General features: G+C 40.7%; 1 protein-coding gene across 2 annotated transcripts; it reads left to right on the top strand.

Annotated features, from left to right (window-relative positions):
* The first annotated feature begins 649 nt into the window (after positions 1-649).
* On the top strand, positions 650-4,078 carry lamtor5 (late endosomal/lysosomal adaptor, MAPK and MTOR activator 5). Of its 2 annotated transcripts, none has more exons than XM_024139038.2 (4): positions 650-802; positions 890-951; positions 2,531-2,648; positions 3,402-4,078. In XM_024139038.2, exons 1-4 carry the CDS (start codon positions 768-770, stop codon positions 3,460-3,462), a joined length of 276 nt encoding a protein of 91 aa, XP_023994806.1. In that variant the 5' UTR covers positions 650-767; the 3' UTR covers positions 3,463-4,078. The 2 variants fall into 2 exon arrangements, with proteins under 2 accessions (XP_023994806.1, XP_023994807.1); XM_024139039.2 differs by having other exon boundaries at positions 651-802; positions 3,376-3,783.
* Positions 4,079-19,203: the final 15,125 nt, after the last annotated feature.

Here is a 19,203-nt window from a genome sequence, read left to right as displayed (position 1 = left end):
TGCAGTCAATCCGTCAGGGTGGTTGATGGCACTGCAATCCCAGAGAGCTCTTCTCGTTTTGCTTACTGTAGCTAAATGCACAGTGGCAGCCAGGCTGTAATTCAGGGTGGGACATACACAGTACGCTATTTATAGAAAAGGTTAAAATATGAGTTTGGAATCATTTTCACCAGGTGAATCACTCTGGGATGCTGATTTGTTTATTTATCAATCACTTATGGCCTAGTTCAGGGGTATTCAACCTTAGGTCTGCGGTACTCCAGGGGGTCAGCGATTTTTATTTMTTTATTTAAAAATGGGAAATGTTTTTATTTTATTTCAATGTTTTTATTTTATTTCAATGTTTTTATGAATATCGATAGCAGAATAAATGCATTTTGAATGACATACTTGCAGTAGAAAAAGATGAAAGAATATAGTTTAAAGTTGGTTGGTTGGTAAAGGATACCACTTACCAAAAAGATAGTAAATTGTTGACATTGTACATCTATTGCTTTTGGAAGAAAACAACAACTGTTCTTACGTTGCTTTACCACCGATGTCTGTTGAAATGTATTAACATTGTGTGATTTCTCACCCTCCTTTCCCATTACAGAAAAAAAAACAGAAGGAATCGCGGTTGGTGTAATTTAGCCTTTGCGAGTTTCCGTAGGAATGCGTATCACGTGAGTTCGAGAAAAGTCAGGAAGCAGACAATCACAAACAATTTCTTGCACCAATATCAAATGTATTAACTGCAAGTTAACTCGATTTAGGCTTTTGTTATCATGGAGTCGACCCTCGAGCAACATCTTGATGATACGTAAGTGATTATTTGATCGAGACTCGTACAAAACCGTTACATTTTGTGTAAACTTTCCTGAAATGTGTATCCATGTCGTTTTGATAGCATGAAGAGTCCAGCCATTGTCGGAGTTCTCTGCACGGACCAACAGGGACATATTCTAGGCTGTAAGTAAAGTTAGACAAATTTCTTGTTGTTTTCATTATTTATCTTATTATTCAGCAGGCAAACATTTGACTGACAACCGCACGCAGTCGTCATCATCGTGGGTGTTTGAAAAGTGTGAAAATATCCCCTTGAAATGGCAGTAGCTACAAATATTAGACAATGCAATAAGTAAAATGAATAGTAGCTATAGCCCACGTTTGTTCTCTGGTAGGGGGTAAACCCATTTGAATTCAATCACTTTTTGACAGCACCCCTCTTTGATTTGAGCGAAACCTTACACAGTTACACAGTACACAGTTATCTTCAATATTTTACCATTGTAGAATTGCTAATAGTGACATTTTGGACCTGAATAACAAAACATTCAAGATAACTGTGTACAAAGTACACCTATTTTGCATAGCCCAATAATGTACTCCTGAAGATGTGTAGGCGAGCAAACCATTACTCCTTAAAAGGTAGACTCAGCGACATGAAATAGATGCAGAAGGTAAACAGCATAGTGTGGCAATTTCCACAACTAGGAGTGCGTGGCTCAACTTCTCCGCTATTTTGGTGCCCTGGCAACCACGCTGTGAACGAAGTCATGCATCTCATTCATCTCAATAGTTGCTCGTTGCAACGTCATCTCGTGAAGTCTACCTTGGATCTCATGTTATTTTCAGAGATAGACTGGCTCTGGCAGCCAAAACATCCAAATACTCCATCTAAACGTGAATCAATTCTCAATAGTGATACTGTTCTATAAACATAACGCCCTCTCATATCACGTCAAAATAATTTCAAATGCAAAATACACACTTACTGTTTTAACCGGCTTTATCACAGTTGCAGCCGATTGTATTTTTCTATTCCAACACGTTTCTGGTGGCATTCTTCCGTTACACACACACACGTGTCAGGAGCATGCTATAGTTCATTAGCACAGGTGATCGTCTCTCTTCTGTCGGTCTCTCGTAAGCATATGCCGTAACATGGAGATATGGCCGTGTGGGAACACTAGCCCTATAAAGGTGTGTAGTAATTGAACATTTTAGTTAAAAATATATATATTTCTCGCTGATATGAAAGATATGTTCCTTTTTATGTTTTGAAAAACCGCACAGCAAGCGATGCGTGTTCACGTTTAGACCGAGCGTCAGGTTTATTAACAAAAGTCACCTGGGAAGAAGACGCCTTGATCCATAGGCACTAAAGGTAGTTAGCGTCTATCAATGGGGTAACTCCACCATACCATGAGACATGTCTTTAACACTGGAAAAAGATAAACGGTTGAGATTTATATAATTTAAACGTTTATAAACAGGGTTGTCAAACTATTTCATACATTTTTTTAAAAACATTTTTTTTTAGTAAACATGTCATTTTTTAACCTTAAATGTAAATGATCTAAAAACATGTCAACCCCCCCCCCCCAAAAAAAATGTTCATATTCACATGCCGGTATGTTGAAACTTAGACCCTATTTTACATCATCTGAGGTTTTGTGTTGTGCCCTCTATTGAATACAGGGCCTAGCTAATGTATCAGGCCCACTTTTGATACTAGTGATACTTTGTCTTCTTGTGTTTATTTCAGGTCGTGGCTCTCTGTCTGATGAGCATGGTGGAGTGGTGTCTGTACTGGCCAGACAGGCAGCCTCTCTCACCAGAGACCCTACAGACAGCCCCACAGTGTGTCTGGAGTCAGATTCAGGGTGAGGAACCACATCCAATCAGGAGTCAATATTAGGGGCGAGTTCCTTTTTGCATCGTTTGGTGCCCCGGGTTGGTAGAGATTTCAAAATGAACTCACCTTAGTTATTTAACCAGTTTAACTGGTCCAGGTACTGTTTACAAATAGAGTTTCTAGCTCCTTCCTCTTTGCCACTTGTATGATGCAAACTCTGCCCAGCCTTTCCATCAGAGGGAAAGGCCTGACATATTATTATGTTGCTGATACCTTTGCAAGTTTTTTCACATCTACATGGTGGGCATAGGTAGGAACTAGGGGTGGATTTGGGACTCGACTGGGAGCTTATCTGCAAAGTCCTTGTCTTGTCTAGTTAGGTTTTCTTTGACTGTGCTGCCACCTTGTGGACATCATAGGTATGTGCACAGCTTCATATAGTTCCCTGAACTTCACCTTTACATTGCTCTGTGCATATCTGAGCAGTCAAAAGAACTCATTTGAAACTATGTTCAAGACATAGGCATAAAACACTGATCCCCAGTGGGCAACATGCTATATTTATAATGATGGACAGCTTAAATGGGAAGAGRTCATGTGGCAGCATCCTGTGGATTCAAATTACACCATGACATGCTGCCTATGGTATTTAATGGCATGTCGAGCAGAGCCAGAGTTGGTCAGTTTCTGCTGATCTAGGATCAGTTTTGTAGTTTAAGTAATGTCTTGATTGAAATGCAATTGATTGGCCACAGGCCATATTGTTTTTTTCCCCCCACAGGAATATTCTAGTGAGAGCACATGGAACCATCACAGTAGCTGTTCATAAGATGTCGTCATGAAGTCGCCTGATGAAGATGGAGGAGTCTGTTTCTGTTTGTAAAGCTGTTTGTTTACTAATGCTAAATAATCCCACACAATACTGCCCTACCAAGCAAAAAAGGGCAGTAACTGCTTGGAACTGAGAAAAATTGCTTTTATTTACCTTGGTTTAGCAGTTACTGCTAACATGACCCCCATTTTCTCCAAAACGCAATACAATGGAGGCAGGATACTTGTCGACATGATTAAGCATGTATTTAGTGTGACCAAATGAGCAGTTATTGCTGTTTTGCTTGGTAGAGCAGAATACATGGTCTGGATCTAGGAGGTCACATGCAGGTGTTAGAAGATTCCATTTCTTCTTCTTCAACTGTCTGTTTGGCCAAGAGTCATATTTATCTGTCTGTTTGGCCAAGAGTCATATTTTATCTGTCTGTTTGGCCAAGAGTCATATTTAAAAGTCGAGTCCATACTATTTGAGTCATGTTTTGTGTAAGTTAATAGGTCTGATCAGTTTTTGTGCCAATATTTGTTGACCTGGCAATTACTTTTTGGGACATTTTTAATCTGCAATCATGTCTGATTTCAAATTCCTGTAGAGATATTGTATTCATATTAAAAGCAATGTAACATCAATATGCAATTTTTCACTTTTGTTATGGTGTCTGTTCTGTAGTAAAAAGCATACTGCCATGTCAGGGGGATTTAGTTATGTCACACTGTACTGGCTGGACTGAGATCCTAGTTTTTAGTGCAATTGTGAAGTATGCCAAATGAATGTACCCCTTGTTGGGATACTTGACCTGAGACAGATGAACATTGAGTCCTCATCACAGTTCACTCTCTTAAGTGCTGTCTGTTTTCAAATGAGTGGTGTGACACATTTCCCTCTTGTGGGATGAGTAAGTAAACTTGACCTACAAGCCTACAGGAGTTGAACATTGAGTCTGGCCCACCTCTCAGTCTCCATTACAGCCTGAAGGTCACCACTAAATCAAAATCAAATCACATTTTATTGGTCACATACACATTTAACAGATGTTATTGCGGGTGTAGTGAAATGCTTGTGTTTCTAGCTCCAACAGTGTAGTAGTATCTAAGAATTCACAACAATACACACACATCTGAAAGTAAAAGAATGGAATTAAGAAATATATAAATATTAGATTGAGCGATGTTGGAGTGGCATTGACTAAAATACAGTAGAATAGAATACAGTATACAGTGGGGAGAACAAGTATTTGATACACTGCCGATTTTGCAGGTTTTCCTACTTACAAAGCATGTARAGGTCTGTCATTTTTATCATAGGTACACTTCAACTGTGAGAGACGGAATCTAAAACAAAAATCCAGAAAATCACATTGTATGATTTTTAAGTAATTAATTTGCATTTTATTGCATGACATAAGTATTTGATCACCTACCAACCAGTAAGAATTCCGGCTCTCACAGACGTGTTAGTTTTCTTTAAGAAGCCCTGTTCTCCACTCATTACTGTATTAACTGCACTGTTTGAACTCGTTACCTGTATAAAAAGACCTGTCCAACACTCAATCAACAGACTCCAACCTCTCCACAATGGCCAAACAGAGAGCTGTGTAAGGACATCAGGGATAAATTGTAGACCTGACAAGGCTGGGATGGGCTACAGGACAATGCCAAGCAGCTTGGTGAGAAGGCAACAACTGTTGGCACAATTATTAGAAAATGGAAGAAGTTAAGATGACGGTCAATCACCCTCGGTCTGGGGCTCCATGCAAGATCTCACCTCGTGGGGCATCAATGATCATGAAGGAATGTGAGGGATCAGCCCAACTACACGGCAGGACTGGTCAATGACCTGAAGAGAGCTGGGACAACAGTTCAAAGAAAACCTTAGTAACACTACGCCGTCATGGATTAAAATCCTGCAGCGCACGCAAGGTCCCCTGCTCAAGCCAGCGCATGTCAGGCCCGTCGAAGTTTGCAAATGACCATCTGGTATCCAGAGGGGAATGGAGAAGGTTGTGGTCTGATGAGACAAAAATTGAGCTTTTTGCTCTAAACTCCACTGCCGTGTTTGGAGGAATAGAAGGATGAGTACAACCAAAGAACACCATCCCAACGTGAAGCATGGAGGTGGAAACATCATTCTTTGGGGATGCTTTTCTGCAAAGGGGACAGGCCGACTGACCGATTTGAGGGGAGGATGGATGGGGCATGTATCGCGAGATCTTGACCAACAACCTCCTTCCCTCAGTAAGAGCATTAAGATGGGTCGTGGCTGGGTCTTCCAGCATGACAGACGACACACACAGCGCAGGGCAACTAAGAGAGTGGTCCGTAAGAACGATCTCAAGGTCCTGGAGTGGCCTAGCCAGTCTCCAGACCTGAACCCAATAGAAAATCTTTGGAGGGAGCCGAAAGTCCGTATTGCCAGCGACAGCCGAAACCTGAAGGATCTGGAGAAGGTCTGTATGGAGGAGTGGGCCAAAATTGCTGCAGTGTGTGCAAACCTGGTCAAGAACTACAGGAAACGTATGATCTCTGTAATTGCAAACTAAGGTTTCTGTACCAAATATTCAGTTCTGCTTTTCTGATGTATCAAATACTTATGTCATGCAATAAAATGCAAATTAATTACTTAAAAATCATACAATGTGATTTTCTGGATTTTTGTTTTAGATTCATTCTCTCACAGTTGAAGTGTACCTATGATAAAAATTACAGACCTCTACATGCTTTGTAAGTAGGAAAACCTGCAAAATTGTCAGTGTATCAAATACTTGTTCTCCCCACTGTATATACATATGAGATGAGTAAAGCAGTATGTAAACATTATTAAAGGGACTAGTGATTCCATGTCTACTTATATAGGGCAGCAGGGTTGCGTAACGGGGTGGAAGCCGGCTAGTGACGGCTGTTTAACAGTCTGATGGCCTTGAGATAGAAGCTGTTTTTCAACGGCATCCTATTCCCAATTAACTATAGTTAAGTAATTAGTGCATTAAATAGGGAATAGCATGCATTCTGTGTGTTCATGACCAGTACAGTGCTCACTCAAGTATCTCAAGTGTGTAACATTTATCACAGCCCCAGTTTGATCTATGTGTATTCCCGAAAATATTTATTTTAGTGATGAGTTAATTCACATATATGGAATTTAGCCATCAGTGCTCCGTCAAAACAAGGAGTTGTATGTTCCTCTGAGTGTGATTTATGTATTGTTCAGCTGCTCTCTCTCTTTCTCTCCCTCATCTCTCTCGTTTAATGGTTAGACGTGTTTTTACTTTTGTGAACATTCACAGTTCACATGTCCCAACAGGTGCCCATGCTTCCAGTTCAATTCATTTATTTCTAGGGCGTTTCAGGTGGATCAACTTTAACTGAAATATGGATTAATCTTCTGACCTTCTCCATGTCAAGTCTTTTATTTTCTCCTTTAGATGGTTCAGTATTTCTCTTAGCAAAAGCGCGTCCTGCAGAAGTAATTCTATGCAAATAATAGGCCTAGATGTGGTAGGTGGTATTCGTGTCAAAACCTAGAAAAGTTATATGGTTTTATACAATTATATCATCTCTCATTATTACACAATTGGAGTTCAGGTCACACAGATAAAATCTTGCGCTAATGTTCCTCTGCAGTGGATGGGATGTCCCGTTAGCTGCAGAGAGAACACTGCAGTCAGCGATTCCGCCTGGGCTGGCTGGCTGTGTCAACCTGCAGAAAGACTCACCCCAATCTCCGACTCTGTAATGGTTCTCAGCTAATAGCCTAGCTCTACATTAACCCACTGGCCAAGTTTTTAGCATGATGTTTTGACAGCAGAGCAGACGTTGTTTTTCTACGTTGGGAGGTTTTCGGAGAGAGCTCCACGTTTCAATCACGTGTCAGTCCCTGTGGAGGGCGGCTTTGGTTCACGCGACCTCTCTCACTTCATCGCCAATGTGCTGTTGACTGTTGAGGTGGTGGAGTTTGAGTCGCAACTCCGAGGACGGAATTCACACGTTGAACTAAAGTTATTATGCCGCCTTCACCCTCAGTGCCATCAAGTGAACGGGTCCTGTTCTGTATAATTATATGCAAAGGAAACTTCTCCAAATAGGCCTCCTTTCAAGTGCACTATCAAAAGGATGGATCGCGCACCTCAAGTGTAGGAATCTCCATCTCCTCGAGCGCAGAACACCACCTTTGTTGTTTACTGAAGTTCCTATGTAAAATCAAGAGGGAAATTGGTCAGAATCTTATTGAAAATTAAGGTATGTATATAAGTATACCAAATAGACTGTATTTCAGTCATAATTAATCAATAGTTATTGTTCTAGACAAGTGTTTTTGCAGTTATGTGTTTATTATATATAGGGTTTTAGTGATATGCTTTAATATATATATTTTCTACTCACAAATACACAACAATTTAGTGTTTTCCCACCGGGCACAAATTGATTGCATCAACGTTGTTTACACGTCTTTTCAACGACTCAAAATGCAATGGGGTTACGTTTAATCAACGTGAACAATTGATTGGATTAGCAAAAAGTAATCGATGTCAAGGAATTTTGGGAATGTTTCTCTTTTTTTACCTGACTTTTAACCTACAGTGAGCTCCAAAATTATTGGGAGAGTGACATTTTTTTTTCTTCTGGCTCTGTATTCCAGCACATGGATTTAAAATGATACAATGACTATGGGTTTAAAGTGCATACTGTCAACTTTAATTTCAGGTTATTTTCATCCATATTGGGTGAACCGTTTAGAAATTACAGCACTTTTTGTACATAGTCCCTCCTTTTAGAAGACCAAAAGTATTGAGACAAATTCACTTATGCTGTATGTGTATGAAAGTAGTCAAAAGTTTAGTATTTGGTCCCATATTCCTAGCACGCAATGATTACATCAAGCTTGTGAAGCTCAAATATCATACCACCAAAACATTCTAACCTCTCACCCTTACAATAGGGGAGGTTAGCAGTTTTTGGGGGTATGATATTTGTGTGTCTGTAAGGTTCTCAATCATCATTATTCACGGTTCATTCAGGACTATCCGTAATCATGGTAGGATCCACATTAATGTCGAAGTGTTAAGAAACATATTATATTCTTATTTACAATAAAAGTGACTCTAAAATTACATTATTTACCATTAATTTACATTGGGCATGAAATAATCTGAAACACAACCAAAACAAACAGCAAATGCATCCAACAAGTTTGTAGAGTCACAAGCTTGATGTAATCATTGCGTGCTAAGAATATGAGACCAAATACTAAACTTTTGACTACTTTAATACACATAAGTTAATTTCTCCCAATACTTTTGGTCCCCTAAAATGGAGGGACTATGTACAAAAGTGCTGTAATTTCTAAATGGTTCATCCAATATGGATGAAAATGCCCTCAAATTAAAGCTGACAGTCTGCACTTTAACCTCAGTCATTGTATAATTTTAAATGCAAAGTGCTGGATTACAGAACCAAAACATTTTTTTAAAATGTCTCACTGTCCCAATAGTTTTGGAACTCACTGTAAATCCAATGAAATGGTTCACATTTTGAAAAGCATTCCAGGTGAAGCTGGTTGAAAGAATGCCAAGAGTGTGCAAAGCTGTCATCAAGGCAAAGGGTGGCTACTTTGAAGAATCTCAAATATAAAATATATTTAGATTTGTTTAACACTTTTTTGGTTACTCCATGATTCCATATGTGTTATTTCATAGTTTTGATGTCTTCACTATTATTTTACAATGTAGAAAATAGTAAAAATAAAGAAAAACCCTGGAATGTGTAGGTGTGTCCAAACTTTTGACTGGTACCGTAGGTTGTAATCTCATCGATCAACGTCTCAACCAAATACTTCCCAATTATCCACGTTGAAATGACGTAGGGTGCCCAGTGGGATATTTGTTCCTCTAACTAAATCCAAACAGCTAGTGGGTAGTGATGATCTGTTTGTTCCAAACAGAGTTGTATGTTGTTCGGTGAGTGAGGGGTAATAATGCAGCAGGAAAACTCTGATCTGAAGAGAGCAACTGGTCCAGCAGAGTTTTATACAGTACAAGACCTCTCTATGAGTTCAAATTTACAATACGGTGGTGTTGTACGGTCCAGATCTGGGTTCAAATCATACTTGAAATCATTTCAAAATGTAAGCTGTGCTTGATTGCCTGCCCGTGGGCATACAGACCTGTCCACTACCTCCTCTGACCATATGGCTATGAGCTTCCAGATCCTCTCAAGAGGCTTCAAGTGTTAAGAAACATATTATATTCTTATTTACAATAAAAGTGACTCTAAAATTACATTATTTACCATTAATTTACATTGGGCACAAAATAATCTGAAACACAATCAAAAGATCCTCTCAAGAGGCTTAACACCATCCAGAGGCTTCAAGAAGTAGTCAAGCTGACTTGGATCTATCTGATCTAGCTACTGTTGTAGCCTATATATTTTTTAACATGACTTCTGGTTGTTTATTTAGCTTAACAAGCGCTTTGAGATTCTGTCTTTAATGAAAAGCTCTATAAAAGTTGAATTTATTATTATTATTATTGTTGATTGAGCTCTCCCTGTCGCAATGGAACTAATAGAAACGTCCCAAAAGTGCAAACCCTGTGCACTTGGCACTCCAGACGAGCTAATGCAAACGCTCAAAGTTTGTGGAAGATTTAAAATAGTACTTGAACCCTTTTGAATTCTTTGGTGTATGAGTTCACAGTACTGTGGTGTATGGTCGTTCCGTTCTCTTTTTCAGGGATAATAAACTAAGCCAAAAGCTTTTCAACTAACCACCAAGCAGCTTTTTTAGCGACGTAATCTCACCATTCCTCATGACTAATGTATTTTTGCGTTTCTTATTAACACCAAAAGAGAATGTGAGAATGTCGGATTGGCTTTTAGTATGGTATTGTATTACTGGAGTCTACTGGGGAGGCAGAGCTATGGATCCGTGGTCACAAAGCTTGTTTGTACAGTAATGCCTATCAAAGTAGACTGATACAGTATCTCATTGTATTCAACACTTAATAATGTCTTAAGGTCTTCATTTCAGTTATTTGCTCTCACATAATGAAAAAACCTTGAGTTGAGAACAATTACTCTGAGATGAGAGCGTCTTTTGTTCTGTTAATTGAACTTTCGTATCGCCTGATGACCAAAAACCCTCTTCCAACCCAGGTCTACTCCGGCACAAACTCATCTACATGCTTAATTCATTGTAATGGATTGTTGACAAAACACTACAGAAGAAGTTGGATGTTGGTAACTGTAGGTAACTGAACCCACTGGGCATAGTCAACGTCAATTCAACGTCTATGTGAGTTCAAGTGAAATCAATACAATATTGAATCATTTCTTTGGATTTAGGTAAAAAGTTAGATGAGAAAGAAATACCCAAATTCTCTAAATTATTTTACGTCGATGACTTTTTGGTAAATCCAATTAGTTTCCCATTTTGATTCAATGTCATTAGAAGGAAAAACTAACTTTTTGCTGAAATGACGTGGAAACAACATTGATTCATCCAGTTTGTGCCCATTGAGAAAGTTTCTAACCACAGGAGGTTGGTGGCACCTTAATTGGGGAGGACTGGCTCGTGGTAAAGGCCGGAGCGGAATATTTTTGCTATTTTTACTATTACAATTATAGGCGCACTTGTTGGCCTTGGCGTGAAAGGGCTCGGTTTTGATGAATAAACAAGTTGTGGGTGTGTCGAGGCTTGGACCCTCGCTGGCCAATCAGTGCTCCATGGCGAAATATGTGGATGCTTCAAGCAGTTTTTTTAATGTATTGCCTTGGAATCAACTCCAACTCCAATGTTAGTCCGTTATAGTTTGTTAAATGGCTTACAGAAACGAAATAACAAAATGTACACCTATATTTGCAAAAAAACGAATCCATTAGCAGTCCAAATTGTTCTAAGCAATTGCATGGCTTCAATAGCATTCACACTCACGTAGGGGCTAGGTCTACTGTACATTACATAATGGCTGAGCAGGGACATGCCAAACATTGTCAATAAGCAAGATTAAATTAATTATTGATAAGGCCTAAAAAGAGAACCAATATTTCTAATCAAATTCTTATCAAAACAACTTGTTTTAAATAGGCTATGTCACACTTACAGGCACCATCATTTCTCCCTATGAGCATATACTATTAAAACAACGCAGACTATGGCGGCTTTTCACAGTAGCTGGACCAATGTCCAATATAAAGAGAAAGGGAGAATGTTCACTCACCGTTATATTGCTGCCAAATAGGCCTGTGTTTTATGAATATATTTGGAACCATTTTACAGATCAGATCATATTCACACATCTCTAGAAGTTGCATTGTAAGCGTGAAAAACAAGCAATCATAATTTTTTTTTTTTAAACAACAGTAAATAAATGTAATGATGTCATAAAATCTCCGGGATAAAAAAGACAGGCGTTGCTGTTGAACCAGCCTCCGTTATAGTAGACGTAAGGGAGGGCTTGGGTTTTGAACATATGAATCGGGAAAACAAGCAATTTATTACAGGTTACAGATAGCTTATAAATACGAGGTTCACCGTTATCTCTCGTTTCATGATGGGCATGGACTTATTGGTCTAAAGGAGACAAATAAGAAGAAAAGACTTGCTTGGGCCAAGAAACACGAGCAATGGACATTAGAATGGTGGAAATCTGTCCTTTGGTCTGATGAGTCCAAATTTGAGATTTTTGGTTCCAACCGCTGTGTCTTTGAGAGACGCAGAGTAGGTGAGCGGATTATCTCCGCATGTGTGGTTTCCGCCATGAAGCATGGAGGAGGAGGTGTGATGGTGTGGGGTGCTTTGCTGGTGACACCGTCTGTGATTTATTTAGAATTCAAGGCACACTTAACCAGCATGGCTACCACAGTATTCTGCAGCGATACGCCATCCCATATGGTTTGTGCTTAGTGGGACTATCATTTGTTTTTCAACAGGACAATGACCCAACACACCTCCAGGTTATGTAAGGGCTATTTGACCAAGAAGGAGAGTGTTGGAGTGCTGCATCAGATGACATGGCCTCCACAATCACCCGACCTCAACCTAATTGAGATGGTTTTGGATGAGTTGGACCGCAGAGTGAAGGAAAAGCAGCCAACAAGTGCTCAGCAATTGTGGGAACTGTTGGAAAAAAAACTGTTGGAAAAGCATTTCAGGTGAAGCTGGTTGAGAGAATGCCAAGAGTGTGCAAAGCTGTCATCAAGGCAAAGGGTGGCAACTTTGAAGATTCTCAAATATAAAATATATTTGGATTTGTTTAACACTTTTTGGGTTATTACATGATTCCATATTTGTTATTTTATAGTTTTGATGTCTTCACTATCATTCTACAATGTAGAAAATAGTACAAATTAAGAAAAACACTTGAATGAGAAGATGTGTCCAAACTTTTGACTGGTACTGTATATATTTTTGTATTATTCTACTTATTTATTATTAACCCATCCACCACCCCCTTCTTCAGAGGACACATACTGTATCTGTTTTAGTGATTTACAGCTTTTCTGCTACATATAAACTCAGCAAAAAAAGAAACGTCCCTTTTTCAGGATCCTGTCTTTCAAAGATAATTCATAAAAATCCAAATAACTTCACAGATCTTCATTGTAAAGGGTTTAAACACTGTTTCCCATGCGTGTTCAATGAACCATAAACAATTAATGAACATGCACCTGTGGAACGGTCGTTAAGACACTAACAGCTTACAGACGGTAGGCAATTAAGGTCACAGTTATGAAAACTTAGGACACTAAAGAGTCCTTTCTACTGACTCTGAAAAACACAGAAAGAAAGATGCCCAGGGTCCCTGCTCATCTGCGTGAACGTGCCATAGGCATGCTGCAAGGAGGCATGAGGACWGCAAATGTGGCCAGGGCAATAAATTGCAATATCCGTACTGTGAGACGCCTAAGACAGCGCAACAGAGAGACAGGACGGGCAGCTGATCGTCCTCGCAGTGGCAGACCACGTGTAACAACACCTACACAGGATCGGTACATCCAAACWTCACACCTGCGGGACAGGTACAGGATGGCAACAACAACTGCCCGAGTTACACCAGGAAGGCACAATCCCTCCATCAGTGCTCAGACTGTCCGCAATAGGCTGAGAGAGGCTGGACTGAGGGCTTGTAGGCCTGTTGTAAGGGAGGTCCTCACCAGATATCACCGGCAACAGCGTTGCCTGTGGGCACAAACCCACCGTCGCTGGACCAGACAGGACTGGCAAAAAGTGCTCTTCACTGACGGGTCGCGGTTTTGTTTCACCAGGGGTGATGGTCGGATTCGCGTTTATCGTCAAAGGAATGAGCGTTACACCGAGGCCTGTACTCTAGAAGTAATATCAGCTTGAATGATGCTGATAAAGACAGCACTTCTACAGACGGTCCCTTAACTGCACATTTGCATTCTCTGAAGATGCTGAAAGCAATAAATCATATTTCTCCACTCCTGTTCCAAAGTCCAAATTTTGCCTACATTAGGTGTATCATTTTACTGCAAGAAATGCTCGATTCTGCAGGAGTTAATATTAAAGCTATGTGAGAGGGTAGACCAACAGTCAGTCCACATTGCCCTTTTTGTCTCCGCAGATCGACATGAACTTTTTCTGCCCATTCCCTAAAACGATTGGCGGGTAGGCTATTTGGCGTACAGTTATAGGCCTTAAAGTGTATGCACTAATGCCAGATAGCCTAAAATAATTACATCAAAACTTTCATGTAGCCTGTAGATATAAATTCCACAAGAATGATACATTTATGGATTTTTTAAAGGTATTGTTTTCACCTTTATGCAACCCGCCTGCCACCCACCCGCCCTTCATCCACACAATATGTTATGACCCTAAACCCGCTCGCCCCGTGGATAAAACACACACATAAACACACCCTCACAATACCTCATCCTCTTGCACAATGGGCTCTGTACCTGGCTGGTTTAACCCTACAGTGTCACGGTTCATGAATCCACTGCCTCACTCTCTCTTTTCTCTCTCTCTCTCTCTCTCTCTCTCGCTCTCTCGCTCTCTCTCTTCTCTCTCTCTCTCCTGTGTTTGTGTGGGCGTGGTTCCCTATCTTGGCCTGATTGTCTGCGCCAGCTGGAATTAATTATCTTCCCCTTTATATGTTCTGTAACCTGTGTTTCTTGTTGTCAGATCGTTGTTTCTTCCCTGAGGTTGTGTCGTGTGTCAGTGCTCATTCTCTCGCCGCCCTTGTGTGGATTATCTGCTGTGCTCCTTCCTACCCAGCCGGACACGCTCCCTTGGATTTCTCAGCACGCTATCATCAGAGGATGCGCCCTAGKCCCTGGGTTGGATTMCGTCTGAGTATATTCTGTCTGTCCTGTTGATGTTGTAAACTGTTCCATTAAACCATCGTTGCTTGCATCTTGCATCCGCCTCTGTATTGTGACATACAGATTGCAGCACCAGGGCTGTGGTGGTTCAATGCATGTCACGCATGCCAGAGGTAACATTTAGCTTACCTTGTAGGAAGGAATTGATCTAGTTTGAACCAGCTTTGCAAAATGTGGAGTTACATTAGGATGCACCGACGCAGTGCGATGAGTTGACAGTACTTGTGGGACAGCTCAAACCAACTTCCACATTTTTTCTCAAATGTTTATTTTTTTATTTTATTATCTGAGGACTATATATAGTTCATCCTGAGTGATCTTTTAGGCCTATGATAACTCTGGGAAGACATTAAGAACGTTTACCCATCCTGTCATGATGACAACTCACTTCTCTTCATGCTCATGTTTTGATGTGTTGTTATTTTAGTATGAAACTATGTCTTCAGTCAGGGAAAATTCTGTCGAGACAAGTCACACTGTTGCCATGATTTTCAATTTTACCTAACCTTTATCTAACTTGCCTATTTAACTTCTTATGGCTGGGGGCAGTATTGAGTAGCTTGGATGAATAAGGTGCCCAGAGTAAACTGCCTGCTACTCAGTCCCAGAAGCTAAGATATGCATATTATTAGTAGATTTGGATAGAAAACACTCTGAAGTTTCTAAAATATGGCAGACAAAAACCTGACAAAAAATCCAACCAGGAAGTGGGAAATCTGAGGTTTGTAGGTTTGCCTATCCAATATACAGTGTCTTTGGGGTCATATTGCACATCCCAAGGTGTCCACTAGATGTCAACAGTCTTTAGAACCTTGTTTGATGCTTCTACTGTAAAGAATGAGGGAAGGAGAGCTCTTTAATATCAGGTGTTTGGCTTGAGTTGATCACGCGTGCTCCCGTGAGAGTTAGCTGCGTTCCATCGCATTTCTGAAGACAAAGGAATTCTCCGGTTGAAACATTATTGAAGATTTATGTTAAAAACGTCCTAAAGATTGATTATATACATCGTTTGACATGATTCTATGAACTGTAATGGAATTTTTGGGCTTTTCGTCTGACCTGCGCATCATCAATTTGGATTTTGGAACTAAACGCGCAAACAAAAAGGAGGTATTTAGACATAAATTATGGACGTTATCGAACAAAACAAACATTTATTGTGGAACTGGGATTCCTGGGAGTGCATTCTGATGAAGATCATCAAAGGTAAGTGAATATTTATTATACTATTTCCGACTTCTGTTGACTCCACGACATGGCGGATATCTGTATGGCTTGTTTGGGCTCTGAGCGCTGTACTCAGATTATAGCATGGTGTGCTTTTTCCGTAAAGTTTTTTTGAAATCTGACACAGCGGTTGCATTAAGGAGCAGTTTATCTGAAGTTCCATGTGTAACACTTGTATCTTTTATCAATGTTTATTATGAGTATTTCTGTAAATTGATGTGGCTCTCTGCAAAGTCACCGGATGCTTTGGAGGCAAAACATTACTGAACATAACGCGCCAATGTAAACTACGTTTTTTAGATATAAATATGAACTTTATCGAACAAAACATACATGTATTGTGTAACATGAAGTCCTATGAGTGTCATCTGATGAAGATCATCAAAGGTTAGTGATTCATTTTATCTCTATTTCTGCTTTTTGTGACTCCTCTCTTTGGCTGGAAAAATGACTGTGGTTTTCTGTGACTAGGTACTGACCTAACATAATCGCATGGTATGCTTTCGTCGAAAAGCCTTTTTGAAATCGGACACTGTGGCTAGATTAACAACAAGTTTATCTTTAAAATGGTGTAAAATACTTGTATGTTTGAGGAATTCTAATTATGAGATTTCTGTTGTTAGAATTTGGCGCCCTGCACTTTCACTGGCTGTTGTCAAGTCGATCCCGTTAACGGGATCTCAGCCATAAGAAGTTTAAATTAAGGTTAAATAAAAAAAGAAATAAATTGTCGAACCAGATAAGTCCCTTGAGGTTAAAAACCTCTTATGCAAAGGGAGATTTTCATGTTATTTCTAACTTGTCTGTGCCTGTTTGTTGTTGCAGGTTAACCTTGAGACAGCTGTAGATTTATCTCCCTATCCAGAGGAAGACGCTACAATACACAGTAGACACTTTTCAATTCTCTGCTGCTGCTTCACAAACCACCTTTCACCATGCTATCTAAAGAGCACAACAGGTATAGCACCGTACACCCACACCTGTCTTTCACCTGTCTTTCCCCCTGTCCTTCTACCTATCCTTTTCCCCCCTGTCCTTCTCCCTATCCTTCCACATATCCTTTAACCCTGTCCTTCTACCTGTCCTTTTACCTATCCTGGCACCTGTCCTTACCCCTGTCCCCCCTCCTGGGGGACAGGGGAAGTCCTTCTCCCGGGACTTCTACCTATCCTTTTCCCCTGTCTTTCTCCATGTCCTTCTACCTATCCTTCCACTTGTCCTTTCCCCCTATCCTCCCACCTGTCCTTTTACCTATCCTTTCACCTGTCCTTTCCCCCTGTTCTTCTCCCTGAGCTTCTAACTATCCTTCCACTTGTCCTTTCCCCCTGTCCTCCCACTTGTCCTTCTACCTGTACTCCTCCTGTCCTGCCCCATGCCCTTCTATCTATCCTATTACCTGTCCTCCCCCCTGTCCTTCTCATGTCCTTCACCCTCCTGTCCTTCACCCTTGTGTCTTTAGCTACTTTTTGAAGAAATTACTGATGGCTAACTAATGTAAATCTGTCAAGTCTATTGATGTGTTTATGGTAATGTTCTCTGTAGCGTTTTCTCATCATCCCAGTACTTAGTGTCTCTGTGTCCACTCATAGTGAACATGATTCATATTCCTTCAGCACTTTAACCTGCTGAAGCTGTATATGTTCTGTCTCCTAACTCATGCACACACACATACACATAAGGTGAATGCACCAATTTGTAAGTCGCTCTGGATAAGAGCGTCTGCTAAATGACTTAAATGTAAATGTAATACACATTCCTTACCATTGAATTAACCAGCGTCATGTTCTAACGAGTCTGTTCCAAACATTCCCAGATCTAATGTTTATGTGGATAGTAGTAGCACGGCGACGGTAGACTTGAAATAATAATTTTTGGGGCCTCCCGGGTGGCGCAGTGGTCTAGGGCACTGAATCGCAGCGCTAGCTGTGCCACCAGAGACTCTGGGTTCGCGCCCAGGCTCTGTCGCAGCCGGCCGCGACCGGGAGGTCCGTGGGGCGACGCACAATTGGCCTAGCGTCGTCCGGGTTAGGGAGGGTTTGGCCGGTAGGGATATCCTTGTCTCATCGCGCACCAGCGACTCCTGTGGCGGGCCGGGCGCAGTGCACGCTAACCAAGGTAGCCAGGTGCACGGTGTTTCCTCCGACACATTGTCAGCTGGTTGGAGGCGTGCTGTGTTAAGAAGCAGTGCGGCTTGGTTGGTTTGTGTTTCGGAGGACGCACGGCTTTTGACCTTTGTCTCTCCCGAGCCCGTACGGGAGTTGTAGCGATGAGACAAGATAGTATTTACTAACAATTGGATACCACGAAATTGGGGTAAAAAAATTAAAAATAATACTTTTTGTTGGTAGCCCACTCTTTGAAGGTATGCACAAATTAAGGAGTGTGGCTTTAATGCTTTGTCTACAGCAGTGGTAGACGTGACCATTTCTTAAAGAGGAAGAGTTTCTCTCTCTCACCAATGTATTCCCATATAGATTATTATGTAACTATTTAATTCTATGGGTTTCCCCGTCCTGATCATCGTTCATTAAAACTGCCTGGGCTTGCTTGCGATTCCAACTGAGCTATTGGCTCACTGATGACGATATCGCCTGCTCGACCCCTCTCAACGTTTGAGTGATGGAATTCATCCAAGCAGAGTTGCGGTTTGCAACGCTGATGCAATCTGGTATAAGTGGAGCTGAAAATAATCTCACTCCAGTGCGAGCAATAGCCTCGGTTATTGTGCTGTAGGTACAGATGTAGGATCTTAATTTGAGCCAGTTTGCTACAGCAGGAAAATAATCCTGCAGCAACAGGAAATTGTTAATTATTATGTGGATTATAATTAAATTGACATTTTTGAAGGGTTTATAGGAGCAAATCAAGCCTGACATTTCAGAGTGGAAATTTCAAACATTAGAAGTCTTTTGAAAACTCAAATACATTGTCAGCAACACAAGAGTGATCAAATCAAGATCAGACATCTATAGGCTACAACTGTTTATGCAGAATCACTCTGTAGTAGGTCTGAAACACTTTTGAGTCCCACCGTCACGTCGGTGTGATTTATGTCTTCTAACCCCTTTTAAACATTGTGTGTTTGAGCTACAGACTGCTGGGTTGTTGCATTGGATTAGTCTATTTCTTCTGCATAGATACCAGCCAGTAGTCTGTGATTAACAGGAGCTGAGTTAGAGCGG

Source organism: Salvelinus sp. IW2-2015, unplaced genomic scaffold (genome assembly GCF_002910315.2).
Source record: "Salvelinus sp. IW2-2015 unplaced genomic scaffold, ASM291031v2 Un_scaffold1658, whole genome shotgun sequence".
NCBI lineage: Eukaryota > Metazoa > Chordata > Actinopteri > Salmoniformes > Salmonidae > Salvelinus > Salvelinus sp. IW2-2015.
This window is presented reverse-complemented; position numbering and strand designations above follow the sequence as displayed.

Bases quoted from the DNA above. Each gene is read 5' to 3' on its own strand.
- lamtor5 (XM_024139038.2), top strand. From the start codon at position 768: ATGGAGTCGACCCTCGAGCAACATCTTGATGATAC. The intron at 803-889 runs GTAAGTGATTAT...TCGTTTTGATAG, and splicing joins GAGCAACATCTTGATGATAC to CATGAAGAGTCCAGCCATTG. The intron at 952-2,530 runs GTAAGTAAAGTT...TGTTTATTTCAG, and splicing joins ACAGGGACATATTCTAGGCT to GTCGTGGCTCTCTGTCTGAT.